Genomic DNA, 26,556 nt, shown 5'->3' on the forward strand with positions numbered 1-26,556 from the left:
CACCGAATCTTTGTCATTTCTATTTTAATTAACACGTAAACAAAAAAGAAATCTTACAGGATTGAAGCTTACATTGAAAATCGGGGAATAATCCCGAAGACATTCAACTCATGCCTCCTATTCTCTCTTCTGCCCAACCTTGTGGGAGTTACAATGAATGTAATCCCGACTTCAGCTCCTTTCTGGTCCAACAAGAACAGAAGAATATAGTCTCCAGTGGCATACTACAGTATTCAGATATACAGCAGCCAGATAAACATCCTTTCGAGTCAGACCTGGTTGACTTGAAAGCAGGATTGACAGCACAAAATTGCAGTACATTGATGGCAAAGATTTACTCAAAACTTGATCAGTTATCTGAGGTCGACAGATCGCGGCGACACCTTGTTATTTTATACTCAGGTATCATAATGCATTCATTTACACTCAATGCAGTTCTCACTTAGCTGCTTCGTTGTTTTGATGGATTTTCAATGCTATATTATAGATCTATTTTGCCCCATACTCAAATATCACGCAGAGCTGTTGTCTGAAATTGTGCGCGTACTACCGGAAATTGTTGACTCTGGCAATGCGAATGACGTTCCGGGATCACCACGAGATACATCTGAACATACAGACATGAGCAATACTCATAAGATAAATCCGTTGCAGTCCAATGTTTTAGCTGTGGTCATGTCGCTCAAGTCTGATCTGCATGTCAGAGCGATGCTTGCGGCACCATTTCACATGGATCTTTATGACAGGAAACATTTGGCAGATATTCAGGTTCAGAATGCGTCCACTAAGCTTCAAAGTTTGTATATTGTTGACGACTCATGGGCTCTCCTGCAGGCCAGATTTCCCCCGGCGAGTTACCATAGCTCAGAGGAACTCAAGGAGCAGTGTGTGCAATTATTTGCGGAGGAGTTCAGACGACTGGACAGTATCTTAGCTTCTATCTCTACAGCTTATCCTTCACACATTGGCCTTTTAGAGCCTATTTGCGTATTGGATCAGTCTGAGTCCGAGATATATGGAGTACCGACGGACATTGCAGGGAAGGTGATATTTATTGTGACTAAAGACAGAGAGGAGCGGCCAAAAGCTGTGGCACTTAAAACGCGCATGCATTGGATTGACCGAATCTTTGAGCGCTCAGGGTATTCGCTAGAATGGGTTCATGAAAATGTGATCCCGCTCTATGTAGAGTTACCAGACAGTCCTCCCATGAACCCATGTCAGCGACCGGAAATGAAATACACCGGCTGTAGGATCCGGTTGTCATGTAGGCGGCCAGTGGAGGCTTATACGCGAGTTAAAGTGCGGCAGGGCCAAGGAACAGATGTGCTGGAGCCAAGTGTGCTAGCCGAGGTTGAGCGGACACAAATATTCAAAATACAAACCATTCGACGGCCTCTGTTTGAAGACCTAATGGGCAATATGACATTGGATAATAAGACATTTGCACTCAGTGGCAGCGAGTCTTGTCAAGACAATGCAAATCCGTTCTTATAAGCAAGCTCAATTTAAGTGCCGCGCAATACTTCAAGACAGATAAAAACCTGTTGCTCATCGTCCAACTACATGTGCTCTTTTTTTGCTTTTTCCTTTTTCCTTCATATCATCCGCATCTCTCGTGGCCATTTCCGCCATTTCTCCTGTGTAGTCCCTTTCTTCCCTTCATTTGCACGTCTTGATTGGCTATTGACTGTTAACACATATTGCCATTTGCCTATTTGCTCACCATTTAGTAGTTTATTGTACGCAAAAACAAAGACCAGAGAGGCACAAATAAACAACCTGGCTCCCTTTTTTTAAACCTCCAGTCATGTTGGCAGCTAATGCTCACACACCCTCGGCAGGACCAACTGCTGCATCGCCTGCCTTTGGCATGGCATCACCTGGAGCGAGTGCATCACCAATGCCCCTTCATAATGTATCGACACCAGGACCTCTATTGCAGAGACACGAAATCCTGTGCGTGTTTGTCATCGAGAACTCAGCCAGAATGGGACTGAAATTTGACTCGATCCTCATTGCGTACATTGAACCTATTCTAAGGTAAGGAGATCATTGTCGAAGCAGATCTATTGTAAATAATGTAACAGCTTCCCCATCACACAATTTTGCATGCTGGGCTTTATTAAACACCGTATTTCAATGCTCCTGTTGTATGATTGATAGACACTTCCGTACACCTCCTACTGATCCTGAAACAAACCAGCCTCGCCCGAAAGATGCAGTAAGACTTCATAACAATATTCGCAGTTATTGGATATCCAACGGGAAGCAGTGAAAGCATCAATTGGAGCAACAGCAGCATATTCAATTACTCGTTTTGCAGTAACTACAGTAAACTTGGCTGACTAAGAGTACACCCTGCTCCCTTTGTATAGCCTCTTGTACGCTGCGGATTGATAGTTTATGGTGACTATCAACCAAGTTCTGCATTAACGGTCGATACTCGTTACTTTACGAATGATTCCTTGTCATTCCTGCGTGAACTAAAAGGTATCAAGTTTGAATATGGTGGAGTCTTTCGTAATGCTGTGACTGAGGGACTTGTAGCAGCGCTCGAGGTACGTTTAAGAAAAAATGGCTATCGCTTTCATGAAATGACTATCGTACGATACACCCTAATGTCCCCTTGTTCCATTCTGAATCTGTTTCGGCGTTATAGATGTTTGACCAACACGATGAATATCGTACAACCGACAGTATAGATCCGGAACGTCACCTCATTCTTGTCGCCGACAGCGCTCCGCATATGACTGGTTGCCGATGCAATTCTAGCGAGCGATATGACAACTTTGATCTGGAGAGTGCCGCTCAGGAATTACACAGGGTTAGTTGTAATCAATTTCAAATCTGGCGAAGAATAATGAAGCACAAAGCTAATTTAACTGAGGAACACATGGATAAATTTGCAAAAAAAAAAAAAAAAAAAAAAAAAAAATCAATAGCGCTCGATATCACTATCACTGATCTCACCGTCAGAACACAGCGAGTTGCTAGATCTGGTTAAAAAGGTGAAATCCGGCGACTTGTGTACTCTTTATCATTTCTAAGTTGGAAAATTGCTCATTTATTAACAGTCTACACTGATATCATTAACTTCCTCCAACCAGGTTAACCCTCACACGTCTACTGAAATTAATGATGCAATCCCGAAAGCGTCTCCAGCCCATGTTGTCAAATTAGCAGGATTTCAACTACCCTCTGCACCCATTCCGCCAGACAATCACTTGGGTCCAAATGCAGGGCTGAAACGTGGCAGTATAAACGGGCCTCCAGAGTCCATGGATCTTAAAAGAGAGACCTCTGCGAGCTCGCCAGCCGCTACAGAGAACTCCCCAAGTCTTTCAGGGAATTCTGCCAAAAGGACTAAGGTGGATGATGGTCATACTCCAACTGCAACTGTACCGCCACTAGATGATCCGAAAAAGTCTTCACAGGACCAAGGAACCAAGACGGGTGCGGACACTCACGTAGGGGCCATATCAATACCAGAAACGAATGCTGATGATAGTACGACAGTAGTAAGTCCTGCGTTACCAAAGACGCGTGTTCCGATACCGCCAAAGAGCTCCCCTCATCCACAAGCGCCCCAACAGCAGCAGCAGCAGCAGCAGCAGCAGCAAGTATTACAACAGCAACAGCAACAGCAATCGCCACAGCCTCCACAACTTACGCAACTTTCGCAGCCTCTGCAACAGCCCCCTGCTTCGTCGCAGACAACATCCGGACAAATCCCTACTATGTCTCCTCAGATGACTCCTCAACACCTGCAAGCAATCAAAGCAATACAACTTCAACGCCAGCAACTTGCAGCCCAAGCGGTCCAAGCACAGCAAGCGCAACAAGCGCAACAAGCACAACAACTACAGCAGCAATCTCAGTCACAACCGCCCCAACAACCACAGCAGTCGCAACAAATGTCACCACTCATCAAGCAGCAGATGTCACCCGTCATCAAGCAGCAACAGGCTCAGATAGCTCAGCAGCAAGCTGCGCAAATTGCTGTACAACACGCTGCTCAGTTGGCTGCCCAGCAAGCTCAGCAGCAGCAAGCTCAACAAGCAGTGCATTTAGCACAGGCACAGAGACAAGCACAGCAGCAGCAGCAGCAGCAGATTCAGCGCCAGCTGTTACTACAACAACAACAACAACAACAACAACAACAACAACAACAACAGCAGCAGCAGCAGCAGCAGCAGCAGCAGCAACAGCAACAGCAACAGCAACAGCAACAGCAACAAGTAAATTTTCCAAATCATATACCTCCAACGTCAGGAGGTATTGGCGTGAATGCAAGTCCAGTAAAGCCAGCTGCAGTCCCTACAAGCCAGGAGTACAATTTATATCAGCAACAGCAGCAGCACTTGAAAGCGCAGCCATTGCAATCTCTTCAGCAGCCCCAACAATCAAACCAGCAATTGCAGATCCCAGGGGTGACTTCTGGAATTGGATCTCCATTGGCCGCTAAATCTGCTGTGATTGGGTCTCCACTCCAACGAAATATAGGATCACCGGTGGCCAGCATCCCTAGTGGATCTCCCGTAGTGGCTCCAGCTGTCCAACAACAACCGCAGCAGTCCCAACAACAACATCAGCAGCAAAATCAACAACAACCCCAACAACCTCAACAGCAGCCTTCACAGCAACGCCCACCTCCAGGCTTACCTCCTAACATTCCAACCACAAAACTACATGCATTGCGAATTATACAGCAAAGAGCCGCAGGTGTTGCTTTGACACCTCAACAACAGCAGCAGTTAATACAATTACAGCAGCGACAACAGGCTCTTCAGCAGATACAACAGCAGTCATCTCAGGCCCAACAGCAGCAAGTGCCTCAGCAGCAGCAAGTGCCTCAACAACAGCAGCAACAGCAGCAACAACAGCAGCAGCAGCAGCAGCAGCAACAACAGCAACAACAGCAGCAGCAGCAACAACAACAGCAACAGCAGCAGCAGCAACAACAGCAACAGCAGTTACAAAACATGTTCTTACAGCAAAGAGCACAGCAGATGCAACAACAACAACAACAGCAGCAGCAGCAGCAGCAGCAGCAGCAACAGCAAAACACCCCACAACTCCAACCAGGACCCATGACCTTACTACAAGATGGACAACAAATACAACAACCGCAGCAACAACCGCCACCTCAGCAGCAACATCAGCAACCTGGGGTACAGCCGCCTATTGGACAACCTCAACCTCATATATTGCCTCAGCAGCAACAGCTTCAAAGTTTGCATCATCAGCATCAGCTTCAACTCCAACAAGCACAGCAGCAGCAACAACGTCACTTTGGGCTGGGAAGTGATCCGATCTGGTCCGGTGAATTAGCTTGGATTATCAGCCCGCCTAACAGCCCATCTCGTGAATACGTTTGTTCGATCTCTACCTTTGGCGGAAAAAAGCTTGATAAGTCACTTGAGGAAGAATAGTAAGCTCACTAATATATTTGTTTATTATCCACTAGGCTAGTGGTTAATGGCTAATGGCAATTGATAACGTCTGTATTTTTTCCCTGTAGTTCATTTTCGTTGTGGCCCAAAAAGCTCTTGATAACGGGTCAGATGCCTGCAAAGACTTCTGAGTTACAAAAATTAGCGGAGACGCACAGCTTACCGATCATTCACATTTATCCAGCAGCAGGAAGCTCAATGGAAAACAGTTCTATTTTTGATGTACTGCTCAAGAACTTGGGTCTTAAGAAGGCTGTTGCAACTGTCCGGTTCCCACAAATTGGGCCGAATGCTGGGTTGGTTCTGATCTACAACGAAAAGCGACTCAGCTTAGTCGGACTGCTTTTCTTGAAAGTACCCATCCCGAACCTGACAGTAGGAATGCCGGCTACTCTTCAACAACAGCAGCAGCAGCTCCAACAGTTACAACAAGGTGTTGTGAACTCCCCTAACCTCATGTCGCCGGCAAACCCGATCGGTGCAATCAGTCCAGAGCAGCAGCAGTTCTTGATGCAGGCGCAACTCATACAGCAGCAAAGGAATAGGATCTTACAGCAACAAGCCCAACAAGCTCAGCAACAGCAGCAACAGCAGCAACAACTTGCTTTTCAGCACCAACAAGCTTCGTCGCAAGCTGGACCAGGTAGAATATATTTGTATATGAATGTCTAATCAACTATGCCTCACCCAACACTCTCATTGACAATTGTTATTTATTTTATAACCATTTGTTGCATATGTACACTCGCTAGTAAATATCAACAATAGCCCGATTCAGACAATGGGAATACCAGGTCAAACAGCAGGAACCCCCAACATGATGCAAGGTCTTCCAGGAGCACCATTCGGATCACCACTTACATTTCAGCAACGATTTCAACTGCAGCAGCAGCATCAGCAATTGCTTCAACAGCAACAGATGCTTCACCAGCAGCAGCAACAGCAGCAACAGCAACAACAGCAACAGCAACAACAACTTCAGCCTCATTTACAGGATCCAAGTCAAGGTTGAAAGAAATGCTATGCATAGACTATTGTACCATAGACATCATTATAATAAATACAGCTAGTTTTCTTCTAGTTCGTAGCCCACAAGCTATTGGTTTTTTTTTTTTTTGTTTAATGATCAAATTTTTCATGACAATGGTCAACCAGAGTCATCATACCCTTGACCAAATATGCCAGCTTGTCAGAGTTGTTGGGATCTGTCCCAAGGATATCTTCAACAGTCCAGTCAGCAACTGTTCCTGGGATCATAGTCAGATTGGAGACGAGCTTGTGGTTAATCGTCTCATCGTACACCTAAAACATACAAGCCAACATCTCTTCCTGTTAGTCCAATCATTGTGGATATAGGAGTCATAAACAATAACAACAATATGATGCATCAACAAGGAATGTTCTCTATTACCTCAAATTCAAACCACTTCTTGCCAGATCCTCCCGTTCTGCCTGTAACAGTGTCAAGACCTTCGGCTCTGATCAAGTTCAATTCTTCAATGCGATGGATCACGGTTACATAATCTCCCATTTTTTCATATGTTCGGGTGTCTCTAAAGTTGATAGCACGGACCGTAAGGAAATCCTTGACATTGTGACAGGTAATGTGGCTATTGTGAGTGCTATTAAATACAAGCATAAATGCATACAGATTGTTAATATACTACATAGCACGAAAATGAATATACAAATCGTGTATGCATAGCATTCTAACTCAACTTCAAACGCCTACCCAATTGAAAGCTTCTTGCGGAAAACACTGAAAGGCTTGACGTCCGTTCGTCCGAGAGCGGTTTTTGTGTTATAACTAACCCCTTCGCGCGCTTCAAGGGCAATCGCAAAGTCCATGTGTTTGTCCATTGCGTTCCAAGTCACCTCACCATATGTCTCCCAGGGGGTCACCACGCGTTCTAAAGTGGCTATAGTCGAAGGAATGGTCACCAACGTACGAGTATACTTTGATGTTGGGTTGGTTCTTGTATCACATTCAATCTCGAAAGAAGCAGATTCTGACTTAGGTGACCCTAAAAGCCCGTAAAGATTATTCACATTGTCATTGATGGTTGTAACACTATTTAGTCAATGAGATGAACCAAGATGGATGTTAATGGATATAAAATTTATGGGCGTAAAGCATAACGTATTTCCCATGCATCCCTATTACGTCTATTATTTATATTATGCCTTAAGGCATAAAGTGTGTTATCCTTAACTCGCTTAAACTTACATTGGGGAAAATATGGGGCGAAGCTCACGATGTTGAGAAATGAGGTTTTCAAGCTGTGTATATTCCCAGAACTTATTAGGTCCAGACTTAGTGGGATACATAACACATCCAATTCGCCCGACAAGTCGCATTTCCTTGCGTTGCCCTCGCAGCTCCTTCAGGCCGTTCCAGATGGACTCTGTGAGTCGGCGCATATTGTATCGCCTGATCTCGTAGTTGAATGTGTTTAAAGGTGCATGTGAACCTGGATTAGACTGAACTGGTGATGCTTGCAATTGTGGCAAAACGCGTAAAGTCCTCTGGGCATCCTTTCTTTCCTTAGATGGGTCCCGCAACCTGGCCTGCTCTAATCCCTTACTATCGCTTTCTTTTGGTCTGGAGTCAGGGAGATTCTCGAGGAATTCAAGTTCTCGCTCTCCAAAAACAAGATTACCATTTACTGATCTGCTGGTTGGTTGGTTTGCATTTGATTCGGTTGTACCTCGTTGAGGCTGTGGCTTTGGTGCGTTGAAACCGAGACCAGGAGACCCCACTTGACGTACGGGCGGCAATTTGGGCATACCAGACTTGGAAGCTGGCTTGGGAGCCGCCTTTGAAGGGCCGGATAATGAAGGGAAATCATCTTCATCTCGAGTTTCGAAAGCGGTCGCCGCCCATTCCAACTGCGGTGCTGGGCGAACGACTCCTTGACTGGAGGAAGACGGTCGCATTGATGGCGGCCTACTTGCATTTAATCCACCCCAAGCCACTTGGGTAGAAGATTGAGCTGGAGCCCCAACCGTTGGCGATGACTCTTTCCAGGACGACCATGGTGTGGGCACCTCCTTCTCAAATGTGTTACGGCCTTTCATTGCCCCAGAGCCACTAGAGCCGGTTGACAGGCTTCCCGTCTCTTGCGATTCAGATGCACGAGAATAGGAATTACGAGAAGGTGAGGGCGATGAGGATTGGTTTTGCTGGTCTCGGGATGGTGATCCTCTATTCAAAGGCTGCTGAGGTGACCCCCTTCCAGACTGGGTGCCGCCGCTAGTGGCATTGTTGGATTGCAGCTTTGGTTGCATATTGGGAGCACGAGAAGGTAATCTGACATTGTTGGCTAGAACCCAAGTGGCACGAGACGCGTCATAAACAGCCTTTTCAATGACACACATTTGCTTGGGGCTCATCTGTGACAGAGATGAAGGCAAATAAGCTAATATCTTTGAATAGTAAGTATGCTCCTCAACTGGAAAAAAGAAAAGACGAAACTCATCGCGGTTGCTCCCGTAAACAAGCGTGGCTTTGTCAAGGCGAAATGGGGCACGGAGAAAATATTCTTGAGCCAGCTGCAGCTGTTGGTAGACCATATTGACATTGGCAACTGCATCGCCTGTAATTTTGACAATCTATTGTAATTGGTTGTACCATAAAGCAAGAAAAAACCCAAGATTAGACTTAATCTTTCAAACGTACTTTTCGTAGCCCCAGTTGCGCAACTTCACTTACGCGCCCATCTGCAACCACTTCGGCAGTGCAGAAATAGGTTTCGGCGAGCACTGTTGGGAGATCAAGTTTTTGTCTCTTATCCGCGTAATACATTTCAAAAGGATTATCAACCCTGTCATCAACCCGAAATTCCATAGTATGCCTAGGTTTTTCATCAGCTTTGATAGATGGCACAGACACAGATAGAGCATCGAGGTCAATTAGCAATTCTGAGGACCCGTCTGTGGAAGTTGATGAAGCTGCGGGTGTGGATAAATCTTGAGGTATATCACGAAAGGGCTTTAGTGGATAGTTTGGTGGCACAGGACACTAGATGATGCATGAGAAATAAAGGTAATGAGTGAGCTGACTATCTCGCATTCTATACATTCCGCACGACCACTATATCAAGTCTACCTTGCTGGCGAGCAAATCACTTAAGGCTACCATCCTACATCGATTATATATAAAACAAAACAACATTAGTAGCCACAGTAAACAAGTAGAGGGAAAGCTGCGAAGTAGCTATGCTTACGCTTGCTTTTGCATGCTTGGGTTTGCGCCGTTGATCACGAACATCTAGTGGTACATTTTAAGATAAATTTGCAAGCAATTTTGTTAGCCCGAATGTGTAAAATATGATCAAAACCGACTCATTTCTTTCTTTCTAGGAAGTTGCCCCGGCAGACTTACGAAGTTGATGTGATCATATTTGATAGTTGACGCGTTTTGCTGGGCTATGTGACTTTGTTGGAAGAAAAAAGGAGTGATGGATCAAGGAAAGATAGTTGTGGAAAATGAGTTTTAGACAAAGAATAAAAAAAGAGCGTAAATATGCAGCTTATCAATCCCTAGTTAATTCGTACTGAACCGTATCTCTTAGGCTAGTAATTTCATCTGTCGTCCATCGGTGCATAGAATGGAGATAGAACGTTGGGATCACTACCATGATGAGGAAAATTAAAAATAATAACAATCAGTATTGAGGCTACGAATAGTTATGTGTTCTTCGCATTATGGATTGGCCTGGTTTGATAGCAGTTGAATCATGCATCAGAGCATGCACACATGCCTTGAGAGGGATCCATGCTGAATTAGTAAATCTTCCAAAGCGTAATGTCGTCGATCTACTGTCCTAGCTCAATGTTTCCAACGAGTTTAATCAAAGGAAAAAGGAATAAGAGAGGGCATTGTCCAGCGATCTTGTGACTGGTTTCCTCAATCAAGACGCGTCTTTCTTGGATTTCTTCTAATAGGTCAAAAGTTATCGCTTGTCATTTTCATGACATGGCGTTTCTTCCTTTTCTTTTTTGACCTTGTTGCAGCCTTTTCTATAGAGAAAGGTGAGTGGAGCAAGGAGGCATCGAAAAGGTCTAACTGGCTGTGCACTGCAATAGAAGGGTCACTTCATCGCCATTTCCTCTTTCGTCTTTGCTTGGCTCCTTCCTTAGCTTCTTTAAATACGGGATTCTCTTTCCCTCTCCTGCCTCACCCGCGCACGTTTGTGTAGAACCTATTTGAGTGTGTGCACCCTAGAAGTGCCAACAAGCTTTAAGTTGATCGGAAAGATGGTATGAATTCGGAACGCTTAACTGCGTTATACCATAGCCTTCAAACTATCAGCCAGTATTGTAATTTTTTAAGACAGAGATGGCTAATCAACAATGTACATGCACCAGGTATTGCATTAAGTTTCTCGGTAGTTGACCTGTGCTACATAATGGGGAAAAGGGCTCGAGTAAACGTTTGGATGGCCCATTACCAAGCATTGCTAACATATGGTGAACGAAAATGCGCGGTTCTGCATATCACTTTGGGTATGGTTTACCTTGGATAAAGAGACATGTTAATGGCTAAAAGATATTTTTTTCTGGGGATCCACACTCACTCCATACATATTTACATTCTCTTCTCTCTCATCTTATTCAGCAGGCGTGTCTTGCTCCATTTGCGAGCGCTGAACCCTTTATGTAGATTTTTTACCAGGTCATCCGTCTTGTCTCTACTTTATTCTTCTATTATTCCTTTTCCGTCTTTCTATTGATCTTCTTTTCGTTTGCGATAATAGCTGTACAATTTCCGGTCAGCTCTTCTTCCCGGTTCTCCAGCTCGCCGCTTGACTAGATCTTCCTCTCCATTTAAATTTGTTTCTTCTGTGGTTTACATTCTCTAATCACTCGTCTAATATTCTCATTTATTGCACTTACTGCCACTATCACCGTTATCATTAATCCAAATGCGCTAATAAACCTTGACTGCTCAGAATATCCATCCATCCCTTTGCCCAGTAATAATTGCCGCAAGCCCTATTTCTCAATTTTTATTTCCAGTTTCATGTCCATTGAAAACCATGCCAGATGAGAACAAAAACCTCCTAATACTGACACTAACTCCTGTGGCTGCAAGCCTATATAGGGTTTTGCCCATTTTCATGCAAACGTACTCCAGAAAAAACGACTACATGGCTAGTGGCATTTTCGTTGTGGAGCTGACGCAACACAAGAAGTAAACCAAACGAATGATATGGAAAAGAATCCGCTGCGAAATGTTGTGCTGTGTTAAAATAGACGTATCGTACTATACAGCATTCAATGAACTACTTTATTGCATAAATGGAAGCACGTATTACCGAATATCGATTGAAGAAGAAGCTGCTTATTACAATATTCTTGTCTCCCCTGGAGTCAACCAAACTGTGCCTAACTCATCTGCACTACCCTTTTCTGCAATGCTATCATCGCTGCGACCCACCACAATAACTCCCTTCCATCCTGGAATGACGCGATTTCCCGAAGCAGTTTTTACAATGGTAAGATGAGAGTGAGCTTCACCAATGGACATAGATGAACAGCCACGGTTACATTGAGCGCATACAATCCGCCGGTAAAATAGGCCATCCTCTGGACGCCATATACAATCCAACTCATCCATGCTAAGCTGTGTCTCAGAATCTTCCTTGACATTTGACTTTGAAATCACTAGGATCATTGTCCCTGCAGAAGGCTCCGCAGCCAATGAGACAACACCTTCCAAACTTTGATTACTAATAGACCGCTTGAGCGCAGGAATTAGTGACCTCATTCCTGATGTACCATTGGTATTAGGAATATAATCATTTGTAACGACTGATGTCTGTTGGTTCATAGATTGTGCAAATAACAATCCATCCTGGATTTCTCGCTTACGGTTCATCACCATCTCATTGGCCATTGATTTATGCACTATCTTGATCTTGGGACGCTCAGAGCAAGACAACAAAGGTCCACTGCATACCTTACAAACTACACGAAGATCAATATCGGATCCTAATCCAGATAGGACCATGGACTTCTTAGTCAGCGAATTTGACACGTCTAGCTCATAAGGAAATTCGGATGGCCAAACAGGTAGAGATCGTACTGATGAAAATGCAGAATACAAAGGAGACGACGCTTTAGGATGGGGATGTGTGCTATCTACACTTTGTGACGAAGGGGCACGACTCTCGGCATCAATATTCGTGGATGAAATAGACACTGGCATAAGCGCAGTCGCTTCGGTGATAGACATGCCTGGAGTCTCAGAAGAATTGCGTTTAGCGGTAGTACTCATGTCTGATACAGCCTCATGGGCTTGCATGTTATCGCCTTCATCGAGGTTTTGAAAGTCATCAGATTCATTAGACCTCTGCTGCGTTTCGCTTTCGCTTTCGCTCTCGAAACCAGCATCCAACTCTGCAGTGACATCTGCTTCAAGATCAGAGCCCCAGTCGTCATCCGCCCCATGCTGCTGTGCCTCAGACACCGCGTGGTAAATATCATCACTGCAAAGTTGCTTCTGCATTTGACTGCGCCTGTTATCGTTAGCACCATCTAACAGGCCATCGGCTGGATCAAGCGCCCATTCATTATTCCAATCATTAATATCCGATCCGTCCTGGCCAGCAGGACCCCCATAATCAACATCCTCATTCTTTGGTTCATGTAACTTTGCCTCTAGGTCCGTTGTTATATGACCCACAGTGTCTTCACATGTTGAAATATCTCCCTCTGGTTTTCCTTCCCGTTCGCCCAGTTGAATGGATTTAACTTCCGAATTGACGATTGCCTCTTCTCTCCTGTCGTTCCCTTCCTGCCTCGAGCTATCTATCGAAAGATCATCGGTGACTTGGACAGCATGACATGCTTCTTGTCTATCCTGCCCTGGTGCTTGTTCAATAAGCGTAGTTACTTCTCTAACAACCTCTTCTAGTATAACAACTCCGTCAGAACATAGGGGCTTTATCCATGTCATCATATCATTAACTCCTTGCTCAAAATCCCAAAAAGTCCTGACAAGCGGGCGTACCCATTTAGATAGACACTGCTGGTTGGAAAGCTGACTAAAACGATGGTCCAATAACACCATGGCACCCCAGTCTCGTCGGTGTCGAATACAGCGACCAATAGCCTGATTGTATGCTCGAAAAGCCTGGATCTCATACCAGCGATTGCCATTAAGCAATGGCCGGCCTTGATTGCGTTTAGCAATCATTGCTGCAAGCTGAGCGCTCTGTGCAGAATTGCCACTGGAATGATCCAGGCTCTGCAAAGATTGATGATGCATCAACTGAGTGTGTTCACGATACCGTCGGGATTGACTATCGTTATACTCTTTCTTTAACTTGATCTTGAGGTCATGAAGCCCTGGGAAAGGGATGCTCACTGCTAGTACAGCCCGACAGTTGGAGTCTGTAAAATCGATCCCTTCGGAGCATTTACCTCGAAAAACTGCAAACATGATGGCGCCCCCATTGGATCCTTTTTCTACATGACTCGCAATGTGTGCATAAAATCCTCTGAGTGTTTTGTCAAAAATTTTGTTTGGTGCTTTCCTCGGCTCCTGTATCACCTTTTTGATAGCGCATAAGCGGTCGTACTGTCCGGTTGCACGCCAACGAGCCATCAGGTTATCCAAAAGGCTATAGGAGGATAGGAAGCAAAGGACTCCGTGAGGCGTTATGGTGATGATTCGCTCTATAACGCGCCCAAGCTCATCTTGGTATGGGTAACTGCTTGCAGAGCGGTAGGTACCATCCATCTTGACACCATTTGGTCCAAGCGGGAGTGCTCCTGCCCATACTTGCGACTTTTGAATGATGTGACCTGCCTCTAGTTGGATCTTGAAAGATGTTTGGAGCTCGGAGGCAAAGGTGTCCATAGGTGAAAGCGTGCCACTAGTAAGGATAATCGATCGTACTTTCGAGGAGATCGGCTGGAATATGAGGCCAGGATTCATGCACCAAAATTTGAGCTCTCTTATTTTTGCTGCAATTTTCCCTTTCAGTAAACTGGTCTGGGTCTTTCTTTGAGCTGGTTTCCTCTTTCCTTTGGTGGAAGAGCCTCCACCCCTTTCTGCTTCATCCGAACTTTCTGCATCATCTGCACTTCCATTATCTGCGCTTGGATCGCGGCGAGCTACAGACTCTACTAGTACGACTTTATAGTCGTCTACACAATCCAGATCCGGATCCATTAGTCGCATAAGTACCGTTATAATCCCTTCCATCACACGCAAAGTTCTTGGAGAAATAGCAATGTAAGCTTCTGGATCAAATTTGGGCTTTCCTCCTTCAATTTCCCTGGAAGTATTATTATTTCGCTTATTCAGCTCTTTAAGTTGGTCCTTCTGCTCTTTAAGAGCTTTGGACAACCCTTGGCATGCTCGGTCATAAACATGAATAGTATGTCTGCTGACACCGCGCCTGTCGAGATTCGCAAGCATCTCTTGACCTGTCCAACTAGTTTTTAATCATTTAACTGCCAGTATCAGAGTTTATATATTTCTTTTATAAAAAAATATAAAAAAAAAAGGTTTCAAGCCAAGTTACTTACATTTCTGTGGATTGTTCATACTCTCTAATACTAAACTTGACTTGGTCATTCAGCATAGATAAAAACATTTCCGCGAGCTGCGTGATTGAAAGATATTAAGGCATTTCAGCAGAAGAACAAATAATGAGATGCACATTTGTCATCATTAAGGTGAGAACATAAATATGAAGTATAGAGATTCCGATGCCACTTACATTCCGGAGTGGTAAGCACCAATCGACAAGGTTATTACGCTTGACCATATCTCCGAATTGCATTGCGGCTGCCGTCAAGTCACTGTCCACAACTTCTAGGCCTCCTGCTTCTCTTGCCGCGTCCTCGATATTGTGAGCCTCATCCAGGATCACTATGCTTTCGTCGAGATTAATCTCCATGGCTCTACGGATTTCTATCATGAACAAAAAAAAAACGTTAATATGCTGCAAACTAACTGGAAACTGGAGAGGCACAGATTTCTTATAGGACTTACGAGGATCGATCAGATAGCCATAGGGGCAGAACACGAGCTCTGCATCTACAGCCATTGACCTCGCGGCGAAGTAAGGACATGCTGTTTTTCAAAGGAGGAAATAACAAAAATAGTAATAATAAAGTTAATTGCCAATTTTTGTTTTTTTTTTCCTTTTTTTTTTTAATGAATAGGAGAAATGTTTACCTCGAAGGCTCTTCCCTGTTTTCACAAGATCCTCCATATCCCATATTTTGTTTTGACCGCCTTTGCGTTCAGTGAATTTCATGGCTAATTCACCTGCTCGGGACTTTTGATAGCAACCTTCACCAGTAACACTATCAAGAAGCTCTTGGCATGCATCATTCTTGTTTGTTACTTTCTTTAGATGTGGATTGATGCAATAGTGGTTTCGACTTCCCAAAACGACCATCTCTAAATGTTTTCATTTATTTTTTTTACAAAGAGTAAGGCCATTTTCATTTGTTTTCTTTCATTCGCATATCCATCTCATTGGCCATATAGACGATGTTGCAAAGTAATCAACCAGGAAATGTCTTACTTGGTCGATATACCGTGTTCGATTTTAGCTCTTTGACTAATTGAGTAATTTGTTTGTGTCTAAAAAAGACCCCATTTTAGGAGCCATTGACACAGTTGAAAATTTCAAGCATCAATACTATTTGAATATTCCCAACAAACTTACGTTCGACTTCCAAAGTATATCTTTGGTATATTTCTGTAACCGTGTGTGCTATTTCCTGGATGCTTATCCCCAGTTGAGGTAATTGATCTAGACGGCTCTTCAGCTTTTTCATATTGGATTTCTATCACGTCTTTTAGACCCTTAGCTACACTATCTTTTCTTGTAGGCTTAAAAGCCTCGTCATCCTGAATTGTAGCACTGCATTTTATATACGGTATAGCTTTGGGTTCTGTTGATGGCTGTGGATCAATTATCAAATTGGAATCGGGTAATTGGCCATCATTCGCTTCTCCTAATATCATTGAAGATCCACAGGACGCAGCGCAAGGCCCACAACCTGACGGATTATAAGACGCTGTCGAATCCAAAAAAGTACTGGAAGTATTGGTGTCTAAATATTTTTCATCCGTAAAATATGGTGATTCAACGATTTCCCCCTGCTTTGCTTTGAGTTCCATTTGCTTTGCCTTTGCTCTGATTGCCATTCGCTTTCCCTTTTCAGATTCTAACCAAGCAAGGGCCCCACAAAGTAGCGCCAATGATTTACCGGAGCCTGAATATGATTTTTAGTAAGGGCTCTTTTTTAGCAATATCTGTGGCCCACGGGTGCATTTGACATGAATAAGATCCATCCTACCTGTAGGGCTTTCAAGCAGTGCATTTTCCTCCGTCTGAAGTGCCTTAACAATCTGTCACTCAAAAGATAGCATTTATAGAGATGTTCATTACATGTTAAAGCCTTTGTTTGGAAAACGGGCAGGGCAGTGTGAAGTATTTCACTGTCATTTTTCTCGCTTATACCTTGCTCATCATTTCCCGCTGTGATTCATAAGGAGCGAAAGGGAATTTAACCTTGATCTGAGCACAAAACAATAAGAAATTCTGACCATTAGATGTGATTGAATTAAAAAGCTGCACCTTTTATGAGAGAGCTCAGAAGGTGGCAAAAGAAACCTACACCTTCAATCACGAACTCTACTGGTACTACGTTGGATGCAGACTCAGAGGATGAAAGCTTAGATGATGAGCTTGGCTTATGAGTAAAATAACCCTGTCTAAAGCGCTTCTTGCCACTATGGTTACTATTGTCATCAGTCCCGTTGGCTGTATCCGAGTCAGAGCTGAATACCGAAACATTAAGACGTGATTGGGATGTCGAAGATGTGCCTCCATTGCTCCTGCTGTTGCTAGTTAGAGTCGTCGGTAATCTGCGCTTTCGCCTTTGCTCCTGTGACATGTTGCCTGGCGAAATCTAGGATCAATGCGTGAATCCATTAAAACATCTCTGCCTTGATGTTCGATGTCAAGGGTGGTGGCTGTTCTGGTCAGAACTTTTTTAGCCACTTTCGTTGGACAGTGTGCCATGAAATGCTCTGCTGAAAATCACATATTTTTCCTGCGCTAAATCCATGTCACACAAATAAAGAGAGGGCAGGCCCCAGGCATCCTCAATTCAGAGATTCATTGGTACATCTTTGAATATGGAATTTGTGGAAAGAACTTTTGGTAGATGCACAGAAAGAAACATCGTATTTCAAACACCTTTGGAAGTGCAGTAGAGGTAGAGAAAGTTAGTTCGACGCTTTTTTAAGTAACAAGCGTAGAATTATCAGAGCTCTCTGCCTTCTCATAGACATATAGCGATGCAAGAGTACGGGTCCATGGGTTGATATCATTAGTGGAGCTGGATGAATGAGTGACAACAGTGGTAAAAAGTGAGTGAGAGCATGAATCGGCAAGTTCTGGGATAAAAACAAGGTGATAATAACATTGACTAATGGTTTTAGTACCATTGACAATTGAACAAGGCAGAAAGGATCAGCAACATTTATAACTGTAAAAGTTGTGCTAAATGAAGGGTTGTAGAGCGTGAAAGTGCAAACGAAGCAGCTAGTGTTTAACTATGAGCACGCACTTGAGGATTGCCTCTAAGATTTCATCAAGAGCGTGGTGAAAGTAGTTAAAGCATGCTTTATTTATTCCTTCGTTGAGATTATATGCATTGTTTTCTTCAACTTCTTAAAGCATTACTGTCTATCGGTCTAAAGCACTCCTTCATGTTATAGCTCTTCTGTGTTAATCAAAGTATTATCGATCAAACGCGTGGTGCCAATATAAACAGCTCCTGACAAAATGGCTGCTTGGTTCTTGCCCAAAATCTCAAGCTCACTCAAAGTTTCGACATCGACCAGAGATAGATAATCCAATCGTACCTCAAAAGGCAAACCCTGAGCTTTGACTTGCTGACTGACTTGCTCAATGATCCTGTACGCGGGCTGCAGAATAGCGGTACGTTCCTGAGCTCCATTCTTGACAATGGCTTCCTTGGCAGCTGAAATCGCCTTGTAGAGTACAGTAGCAACCTCTCTCATTTCTGGAGTTAGATAACGATTACGGGAGGACATAGCTAGGCCATCTGCCTCACGACATGTGGGTACAGAACGCATTCGAATAGGCATTAATAAGTCTCTGATCATGGCACGTAAGACCACACATTGTTGAGCATCCTTTTGACCAAAGAAGGCACGATCAGGTTGGACAATATTGAAGAGCTTTGCGACAACTGTAGCGACCCCACGGAAGAAATGAGGGCGAGGGATGCCCTCCATCTGATGAGACAAGCCCTGGACTTCGACAAATGCACCGCGTTGTTGCGAACGATCAAGGGTGATACCAGCTGGATACATCTCACTGACCTTTGGCAATAAGATAGCAGCGCATGACTTTGTAGAGACCAAAGAGGCATAATCTGTATCAAACGTGCGGGGGTACCGATCCAGATCTTCATGGGGTGCAAACTGGGCAGGATTCACAAAGATAGAAACGACAACAGCGTCACACTCTTTGCTTGCAGTCTCCACTACGATAAATGAACAAAATTTTACAACACATGATTTGCCGCGTGGAAAATGAAGCATTAGCGCGCAGCACTTTTTTCAATCCGATCAACTGTTGTGCACAAAAGTAATAAAAGTACATACCAAGACTCAAATGACCTTCATGCAGTGCTCCCATTGTAGGAACAAAGCCCACGGTCTTCTCCTGACGAGCCAACCCCTTGCGCCATGCACGGAAGGCAGCGATAGAATCAAAGACTGGGATTTCTCCTAGGACAGGGTTAAAGAAAATGCATGAAAAGACGTGAGTATGTTTTTTTTTTTTTTTTTTTTTTTTTTTTTTGTGGCGTTGAAAGTGTCAGAAGACCTGCCTGTCGGAGCGTTAGTAGTGATGGCACCAGTAGTAGCCATAGTAGTGAAGGATGAAGAGGTCAAGCGTGCTAGGGAGGATGAAGTGATGGAATGACTAGAAGAATATAAATGAAAAGAGAAATGAGCATGAGACTGTGGGAATATTGAATGGCGGAATGTTCGTGTCACACTAATGGCTGAATTAGAAGCTTGACGAGCAGCGCAAGCAACAGCACCAGCAACCGCAAAAGACATTTGAGTGAGAAATGGATACAAAAAAAAAGAAGCAAAAAAAAAAAAAAAAAAAAAAAAAGAGAAAGCGACTCAAGCTGATTACCCTCTCTCTTGATCTGATCTTTCAATGTTAGTTTTTTGCAATGTTGCCTGAACTAAAAAAGAAACGGTAGAAAGAGTTTCCTTTGAATTTATTATTAAAATTATTAAACTGCAACTTTCAAAAAAGATGGTACCTTTTTGAAAACCTGTGTATGTTCCCACCCTGAACCTCCTCTTATTCTGAAATAGATAGCGGTCTTTCGTATTTATTACCCAACATGGATCCACACCCATAATTTAATTGATTATCAAACCCACAAGGCGGTTGATGCCGGTGATCCAAAATATTTCTATATTTCACCATGAGCAAGCCACCGCCAACTGAATAAAAGATTAGATCAAAGTTGACTACGGAAATGCGTTTCCTCAGTGAATACGATGGCTGATGCCTCTCGTTCATTCTTCTCATTGAATCACAACATCCCACTCAATGGATAAAATTATTATCGTTGGAGCTGGGCTGGGTGGTTTACTCTTGGCCTTTTTACTCGAAAAGGCCTCTCTGGACTATCTAATCCTAGAACGTATGACTACCTCAACAATGCCTCTTGAAGGTGGAGGCGTGATCCCCATCACATCTCAAATCCAACCGCTGCTCCAACAGCTCGGCCTACTTGATGCATTGAAACAGCTTGCGAAACCAGTCAGTCATATCTCTGTTTATGAAGCTAACCAAGAGCAAAAAGGCAAAATCTTATGCAATAAGCTGGGCGCAATTGACAAGACCGTTTCGTTTTCGAGGTACTCAAATTGTTGGACCTCTTTTTTTTAAGTATGCAAATGTACTTGGCGTGAATAGCTTATCCAAAGCTTTTGCAGATATGGTTACTACACACTAGTTATCTCTAGGCCAGAACTGTATAACCACCTGGTGGGTCAACTTCCTAAGGAGAAACTGCTCTTTGGAAAACAAGTCGAAAACATTGTTATCAATAGCACTCGTGATTCAAAAGCAACCTGTGTTTGCACAGATGGTTCGAGCTATCAGGGAATCATCATTGGCGCAGATGGTGCATATAGCAATGTGCGGTTGAGCCTCTATCGACAGTTGAAAGAATGCGGTAGACTACCTGCCCAAGATCATAAGCCATTGCAGTATCAGTATCGATCCCTTGTCGGAATGACTCAACCATTAGATCCAGATCGATTTCCTGTGGTCAAAGCAGAGTATTCTGAAATCCAAGTGCTGGTGTCGAAAGGTAGCAGACCCTTTTCGGTAAGACTTTTTTACTTTTTGTTTCTGCTGTGCTCTACGTGGTGTTCCATGCTCTACTCTGCTATGCTGCCTAGTCTAGTTTAGTTTAGTCTAAAATTAAAATTTTATCCATTTAGTGCTGGTGTGTCCCAATGACCAGGAACAGACTGTGCTGGTTGCTAGATGAGGAACTACCCGGGCCCATTGATTGCCCTGAGGTAGAAGACTGGAGTGATATGAAAGAGACCATTCAGATGACGTGCGAAAAGTTCCGCGCATTGCAGAGTCCCTTAGAGAACACTTTAATGGGTGAATTGTTTGATTTAACACCCGAAGGAACGATGCTCTCACTTCCACGCGAAGAGGGATTTCATTTTACATGGACACATGGCAAAATTGCACTCATGGGTGACGGTAAGCTGGTAAACAAACGAACAAACAAAAACAAACAAGCGTCTACCTGCGTATCGAACCCCCATTGATGTTGCAATGCATGGCTCGTCATTGACGGTTTTTCCTCTTTTTTTTTTTGACATGGAAGGTGATACTCAATTTGTCATTATATTTTGTATTTTGCTCATTTAAACCTTTTAAATACCGCTATTACGTACTTAAACCTTGACCGCTTCAACATGATAACGTTACTTTTTCGACTTGCTGACTTTTTCTACGTCGGCCCACAGCGTGTCATAAGGTTTGTAACGATGCCTCTATAAACTGGATCACCGAACTATGTTTTGGGTCCACTAAATGTACTTTTTTTTCCTTTTTATTTTTTTTTCCATTTAAAAAAAAAAAAAAAAAAACGTATTATATATATATATATACATATATATATACTTACAATACACCCGTAAATATACATATATATATATTTATATATATATACATGTGTATATTTTTGCTTCCTAAAACGATGGATCCATGACATCGGGGTCGGGGTTTAATAACAATGACAGGCGTTGGTCTGTGGCGGTCAGCCGTTTGTACAGGCTGGATACGATGCCGTAAATTTGGCGAATCTATTTTACGCCTATTCTCGGTTGGTGGACCAAAATGCCTCTGATACCACCGCTTCTGGTGCTTTGACTGCAACCTCTTCATGTCCTTTAGAGGATCTTGCAGTCAGACTCCGATCCTACGAAAGCGACCGCCGATCTGATGCCCTGAAAGCTGTCCAAGGCTCTCATGTATTCGGAAAAATTATGAGTCGACAGGGCTGGACAGGAACGATGTTGCGGTATATATTCTTGAACTATGTACCCCAGTTTCTAGTCAATTCTATCATTGGCGATCGATTGAACAGCGATCGAGCTCAAGCATGCTTTTTACCCAGTGTTACTATGACCAATCTAGACTGAAATTACTTGCATACATAGAATAGCCCTCACGTAGTTTATTTCAAGCTTCAACAGTTACCGCCGCATTCAAACGAAAAGCAAGTATGGATTCAGCTTTCATTTTGCCCCGCAATGATTCATGAACAAATATGGTGAAAAAAGTGACATGTTTTCTTTGAAGGCTAAACCTAATGCAAAGATCAAACGTTTGTGTAGCAACATGTTTCTTCGGCTGACTGATTGTTTATTAGACGTTTGAGAAACAAGCACAATGAGCTCATACCCGATGTATCCATAATTTACAATGGAAGCAAAGGAAAAAGGTTATGAGACCCTGCAAGCCAAACAATAGGACCATAAATGTTGTCAACAAATTGAAAGTTTGTTGTTTTATATTTTTGTGTGGGTCCATGTTTCGAGTGGGTTTGGGGATGAGAAAGAAATAGAAAAAGAAGAGAAGAAGAAGAAGGAAAAGATTAAAAGCAAGAGTAATTACAAAGGAACAAAAGAAGAGCAAGAGAGCAGGGGTAAAAGTTGCAATGGTTTTAACCTGGAGGCAAGTTGATAGGTTCAATAGAAGGATATCCTCAAACGTGGACCGGGTTTATGCAATATATATCGTAGAAATCATTCAATGCTCAGATGCATCGATCGATGTGTAATAAAATATATATATATATATTATATGTATATATATATGATGGGGTTCAAGTTCAATTAATAAATAATAAAAAAAGAAAGGCGTAAGTAAAGGTAGCGTTGCATAGGCATGGCATATTTTTACTTGCACATGGTACCTGAATAAATATACAATACATGAATATCCTTTTCCCATCATCAATAATGTTTTTAAAACCATTCCTGTTATTTTTATGATTCTAACCATTTTATGTAAAGAATAATGTACTACTATTAAAGAAAAGCGGCAATTTGCGGATCGTCTGTTTTTCAGGGCCTATTTTGGTACACATGGCAAACAAAAACCACACCAAAATGGCAATTAGGGCAATAAGAATATTAAAACCAGAAAGTCTGTCCTTTTCCTTTTTTCCTTTTTTTCTCTTCTCTTCAACTTGTCCTTATTCTTCATTGTTCTTTGGTCTTTTTGATTTTGTTGGTTTTTTTTTTTTTTGTACATTTGCAGATCCATTAGTTCTTTCATTTGCCGAATCTTCGCCCAGCTGTCGTTTACACATCAATCTTTGTATTTATCTTTTATTTAATTGAACAATCCCCCGTGGCCTTCATTTACGTCTATTATTCTTTCAAAGACAATCTATCCTCTCACTTTCACTCACTTTCACTCACTTTCACCACCTTCACTGCTATAGTCTCTCACACGCAGTAACACTCCATACGGAACACTTCCTCAGACTTTCTCTTTTTTCGTTTCGTTCACAATAATGACCCCTCCTCCTCCTGGTTTGCGTGTCATCATTGTTGGAGGTGGTTTAGCTGGTCTAGTCATGGGGATCATGCTCGATCAGGCTGGGATCGACTATCATATCCTGGAGCAGGCCTCAAGACTTCGTCCACTTGGCACCTCCATTTCACTCCACCCCGTCATCATGGATCTGATGGCTCAGCTTGGTTTGCTCGAAGATATGCAGAAAATGTCTAAACCACTCAGAGGTATTTCCGTTCTCTCTGCCAATGGTCGCAAAATGGGACGCATTGACACTCGAACCAACAAACGAAGGTTAGATCCATTCCCGCCTTCTAATTCTCTCTTTTGATCATGACTGTTTATAATACATTCTAAAACTTTTTTTTTTTTTTTTGGACTTTTAGGCATCACCATCAAGCGATGGTAATGAGCAGGTTAGTGCGTTGTTAAGGTGATGTGCCAATATAATAACGAATGTTTCATCAATACTCAACCTAAATCTTTATCATCGTGTTTTTAAAAAATAGACCAGATCTGCACGAATATCTCCTTTCAAAAATCCCGCCTGGGAAGCTGACAACAGGCAAGCGCGTTATCGATATTACTGAAACCCAGCAAGATGTCACAGTGACCTGCATGGACGAGACGACTTATGTGGGTCATATTGTCGTCGGAGCAGACGGCGCTTACAGCGCAACCCGCCAGATTATGTACAAGAAACTGAAAGAGCGTGGGATTTTGCCAGAGTCTGACACCAAGCCATTACACTTTGATAAACAATGCGTCGTAGGTAAGTCCATCCACTCCTATCTTGAACAAAAAAAAAAAAAAAAAAAACTTTGACAATGTGGATTAAGATAATCAGCCCACGTTCTTCGGTTTATTTGCTGTACATGAGCAATAATAGTTACAATACTAATAATAATAATAATTTGTACCATCTTCTTGTCTAATAACGATGTTTCTGATTTGCAATCGGATCGATATTCTTAACTGTTGATATTTATTTATTTGTCTGAATGCCAAGGCATGACATCTCCACTCGACCCTGCAAAGTATCCAGTGCTCTTGGATGACTCGTGCGAAGTCAAAGTCCTACTTGGCAAGGATCAACATACTTCTGTAAGTAAATACTCCAAAGCTCCTGCTCTAACTTTCTAACGCACGCGCCCTGCACACCAACATGCACTGTGTCAACATTTGCTGCCTACATTCTGTACTTCAGCTCAAAACCTTTTTGCATTCGGATATGCTCAAACAGGTCCCTCCTCCGTACAGCACGTGCACTCATACACATCCTACACCTTCTTACATACACCCCACACAAGCTGCTTCGTTCTTGATGTGTTGTACTCTCCTTCCCTTCCTCCCTTACTCCCCATTCTTTCCATTCTTTTCCTTTCTTTCCCTCCTTCTTTTCCCTCCTTCCTCTTTCTTTCCTTAATCCTCCGCTTCGTCTACCTCACGTTGCAGCGCATAAAGAAATGCTTCTCAAATCTATGCTGGAGTATGGGGATGAGTTTCCTCCGTAGAGCTGAGGTTGAATAATAACAAATTCAGTTCTTCGTAACCACATGCGCCGATGAGAAACTTAGGTCTATAATCTCTCGCATGTTCTATGTCTCTAACCTTAACAACATGCATTCCTTTTCCTTTATTAAACTATAATCATAAATTTAAATTGGGATGTTTTCTGTCCCATACAAGATGTGGATCTTACCATTACAAGGAAACAGACTGGCCTGGTGTGTAGGCGGTCCAGACCCTCATTTGATTCAGAATGACGATGGGGACCATAGTAGTCATGGAAGTGGCTCTCGAAGCGGTCGCGACTGGTATCCCGAGACAGCAGTTGAAATTTGCGAGGATGTCCGTAATTTCAAATGTCCATACGGTGGATCAGTCATGGACTTGATTGAGTCTACGCCCAAGGGCCTAGTTTCGAAAGTTCTCTTGGAAGAGAAGATGTACCGCACTTGGTACAACGGTCGCGTAGTCCTTGTTGGTGATGGTAAGTTTTCTCCAACAACATGGAAGCAGGAAAAAAAAAAAAAAAAAAAAAAAAATCAGTATCCATCGTCACCTAATGATAGTTGTTTATTACTGACTATTTGTCTTTTTTTTTTTTGCTGTCCCATTGTCATTATATACATTTTCTAGCTTGTCATAAGGTAACAAAATGAAAAACATATAATCAAAGTTAATGTATGTTTGTAGTAGATATTATCAATTAATACGTCCTCTTTCCATTCATAATATCCTTCCCTACCAGATCGTTCCTTTCTTTGGCCAAGGCGCATCACAAGCAATCCTTGACTGTGCTTGCCTGGTTAACATGTTCTATGACCTTACCTCCAACACCACGTCGAGTTTTACTACGATTTTTCAGCGATATGTTGATATGCGGGCCGAGACTGCCAAGGTCGCCTCGGATAGTTCACGAGAGTTTGCGGATCTCATTTACGAACAGGTAAATCATAAATATCCTCTATAAAATGGTCAAAAAATGGAGATATGGAATTACTTATTAATATGTGGACCGTCTTAATGAATCCTTGAATTAAACAGGGCTTCAAAGCGGATGTCGCACGAAACATTGTGCTGCGTTTTACGCCAACTTGGTTACTACGCATGATTACCGGCACTATCAATTCCAATCGTCCCAATCTCAAGTTTTTGCCTCTTCCCAAGCACTAACATCTCATGACTTAAGGCATACGAACAATTATAATCATCATTTATTTATTTATTTTTTTTAAAGAAAAAAAAAAAGGACTTCACCTTTTTTTAAATATTTTCATGTCACAATCGTTCATATTTTCTCTAACTCGTACATAACATAGACTTTTCCTTTAATTCTCATCCATTGTTACGCCCATCTATATGATAATATCTAGCATTTTAAATAAATTTATGAAATAGCATCGTAAAAAAAATTGCAATCGTTATCTGCCTTG

General features: G+C 42.8%; 8 protein-coding genes across 8 annotated transcripts; 5 read left to right on the forward strand and 3 right to left on the reverse strand.

Annotated features, from left to right (window-relative positions):
• Positions 1-110: 110 nt before the first annotated feature.
• On the forward strand, positions 111-1,497 carry BCR41DRAFT_396400 (hypothetical protein; the record flags this gene model as incomplete). The annotated part of the gene is made up of 2 exons (XM_022028801.1): positions 111-402; positions 488-1,497. The coding sequence occupies 2 exons, from the start codon at positions 111-113 to the stop codon at positions 1,495-1,497; spliced, it is 1,302 nt and encodes a 433-aa protein (XP_021881203.1).
• Positions 1,498-5,433: 3,936 nt separating this feature from the next.
• Positions 5,434-6,520, forward strand: BCR41DRAFT_422248 (hypothetical protein). The gene is made up of 2 exons (XM_022030125.1): positions 5,434-6,099; positions 6,209-6,520. Exons 1-2 carry the CDS (start codon positions 5,568-5,570, stop codon positions 6,466-6,468), a joined length of 792 nt encoding a protein of 263 aa, XP_021881204.1. The 5' UTR covers positions 5,434-5,567; the 3' UTR covers positions 6,469-6,520.
• On the reverse strand, positions 6,236-10,322 carry BCR41DRAFT_422250 (hypothetical protein). The gene is made up of 10 exons (XM_022030126.1): positions 10,220-10,322; positions 10,014-10,089; positions 9,841-9,892; positions 9,683-9,726; positions 9,565-9,598; positions 9,169-9,477; positions 7,684-9,068; positions 7,189-7,527; positions 6,868-7,078; positions 6,236-6,758 (listed from the first exon to the last, which is right to left on the reverse strand). Exons 1-10 carry the CDS (start codon positions 10,233-10,235, stop codon positions 6,576-6,578), a joined length of 2,649 nt encoding a protein of 882 aa, XP_021881205.1. The 5' UTR covers positions 10,236-10,322; the 3' UTR covers positions 6,236-6,575.
• On the forward strand, positions 10,164-11,406 carry BCR41DRAFT_386591 (hypothetical protein; the record flags this gene model as incomplete). The annotated part of the gene is made up of 4 exons (XM_022027811.1): positions 10,164-10,260; positions 10,404-10,490; positions 10,827-10,964; positions 11,077-11,406. 4 exons carry the CDS (start codon positions 10,164-10,166, stop codon positions 11,106-11,108), a joined length of 354 nt encoding a protein of 117 aa, XP_021881206.1. The 3' UTR covers positions 11,109-11,406.
• Positions 11,407-11,761: 355 nt separating this feature from the next.
• Positions 11,762-17,496, reverse strand: BCR41DRAFT_353772 (helicase C-terminal domain-domain-containing protein). Its single transcript, XM_022024223.1, has 10 exons — positions 17,112-17,496; positions 16,955-17,011; positions 16,791-16,842; positions 16,154-16,706; positions 16,010-16,068; positions 15,655-15,882; positions 15,469-15,549; positions 15,194-15,387; positions 15,000-15,076; positions 11,762-14,905 (listed from the first exon to the last, which is right to left on the reverse strand). Exons 1-10 carry the CDS (start codon positions 17,388-17,390, stop codon positions 11,806-11,808), a joined length of 4,680 nt encoding a protein of 1,559 aa, XP_021881207.1. The 5' UTR covers positions 17,391-17,496; the 3' UTR covers positions 11,762-11,805.
• A 547-nt stretch (positions 17,497-18,043) lies between these two features.
• Positions 18,044-19,759, reverse strand: BCR41DRAFT_353775 (pantothenate synthetase). Its single transcript, XM_022024224.1, has 4 exons — positions 19,679-19,759; positions 19,362-19,456; positions 19,135-19,260; positions 18,044-19,013 (listed from the first exon to the last, which is right to left on the reverse strand). Exons 2-4 carry the CDS (start codon positions 19,399-19,401, stop codon positions 18,214-18,216), a joined length of 966 nt encoding a protein of 321 aa, XP_021881208.1. The 5' UTR covers positions 19,402-19,456; positions 19,679-19,759; the 3' UTR covers positions 18,044-18,213.
• Positions 19,760-20,031: 272 nt separating this feature from the next.
• BCR41DRAFT_63690 (hypothetical protein) lies at positions 20,032-22,587 on the forward strand. The gene is made up of 6 exons (XM_022030955.1): positions 20,032-20,418; positions 20,497-20,893; positions 21,010-21,286; positions 21,556-21,566; positions 21,832-22,314; positions 22,412-22,587. Exons 1-5 carry the CDS (start codon positions 20,108-20,110, stop codon positions 22,231-22,233), a joined length of 1,398 nt encoding a protein of 465 aa, XP_021881209.1. The 5' UTR covers positions 20,032-20,107; the 3' UTR covers positions 22,234-22,314; positions 22,412-22,587.
• Positions 22,588-23,332: 745 nt separating this feature from the next.
• BCR41DRAFT_422254 (hypothetical protein) lies at positions 23,333-26,527 on the forward strand. Its single transcript, XM_022030127.1, has 8 exons — positions 23,333-23,911; positions 24,004-24,033; positions 24,127-24,389; positions 24,627-24,721; positions 25,307-25,610; positions 25,760-25,770; positions 25,872-26,069; positions 26,168-26,527. Exons 1-8 carry the CDS (start codon positions 23,616-23,618, stop codon positions 26,294-26,296), a joined length of 1,326 nt encoding a protein of 441 aa, XP_021881210.1. The 5' UTR covers positions 23,333-23,615; the 3' UTR covers positions 26,297-26,527.
• Positions 26,528-26,556: the final 29 nt, after the last annotated feature.

The sequence above is a fragment of the Lobosporangium transversale genome, assembly GCF_002105155.1.
Source record: "Lobosporangium transversale strain NRRL 3116 chromosome Unknown BCR41scaffold_19, whole genome shotgun sequence".
NCBI classification, from domain to species: Eukaryota; Fungi; Mortierellomycota; class Mortierellomycetes; order Mortierellales; family Mortierellaceae; genus Lobosporangium; species Lobosporangium transversale.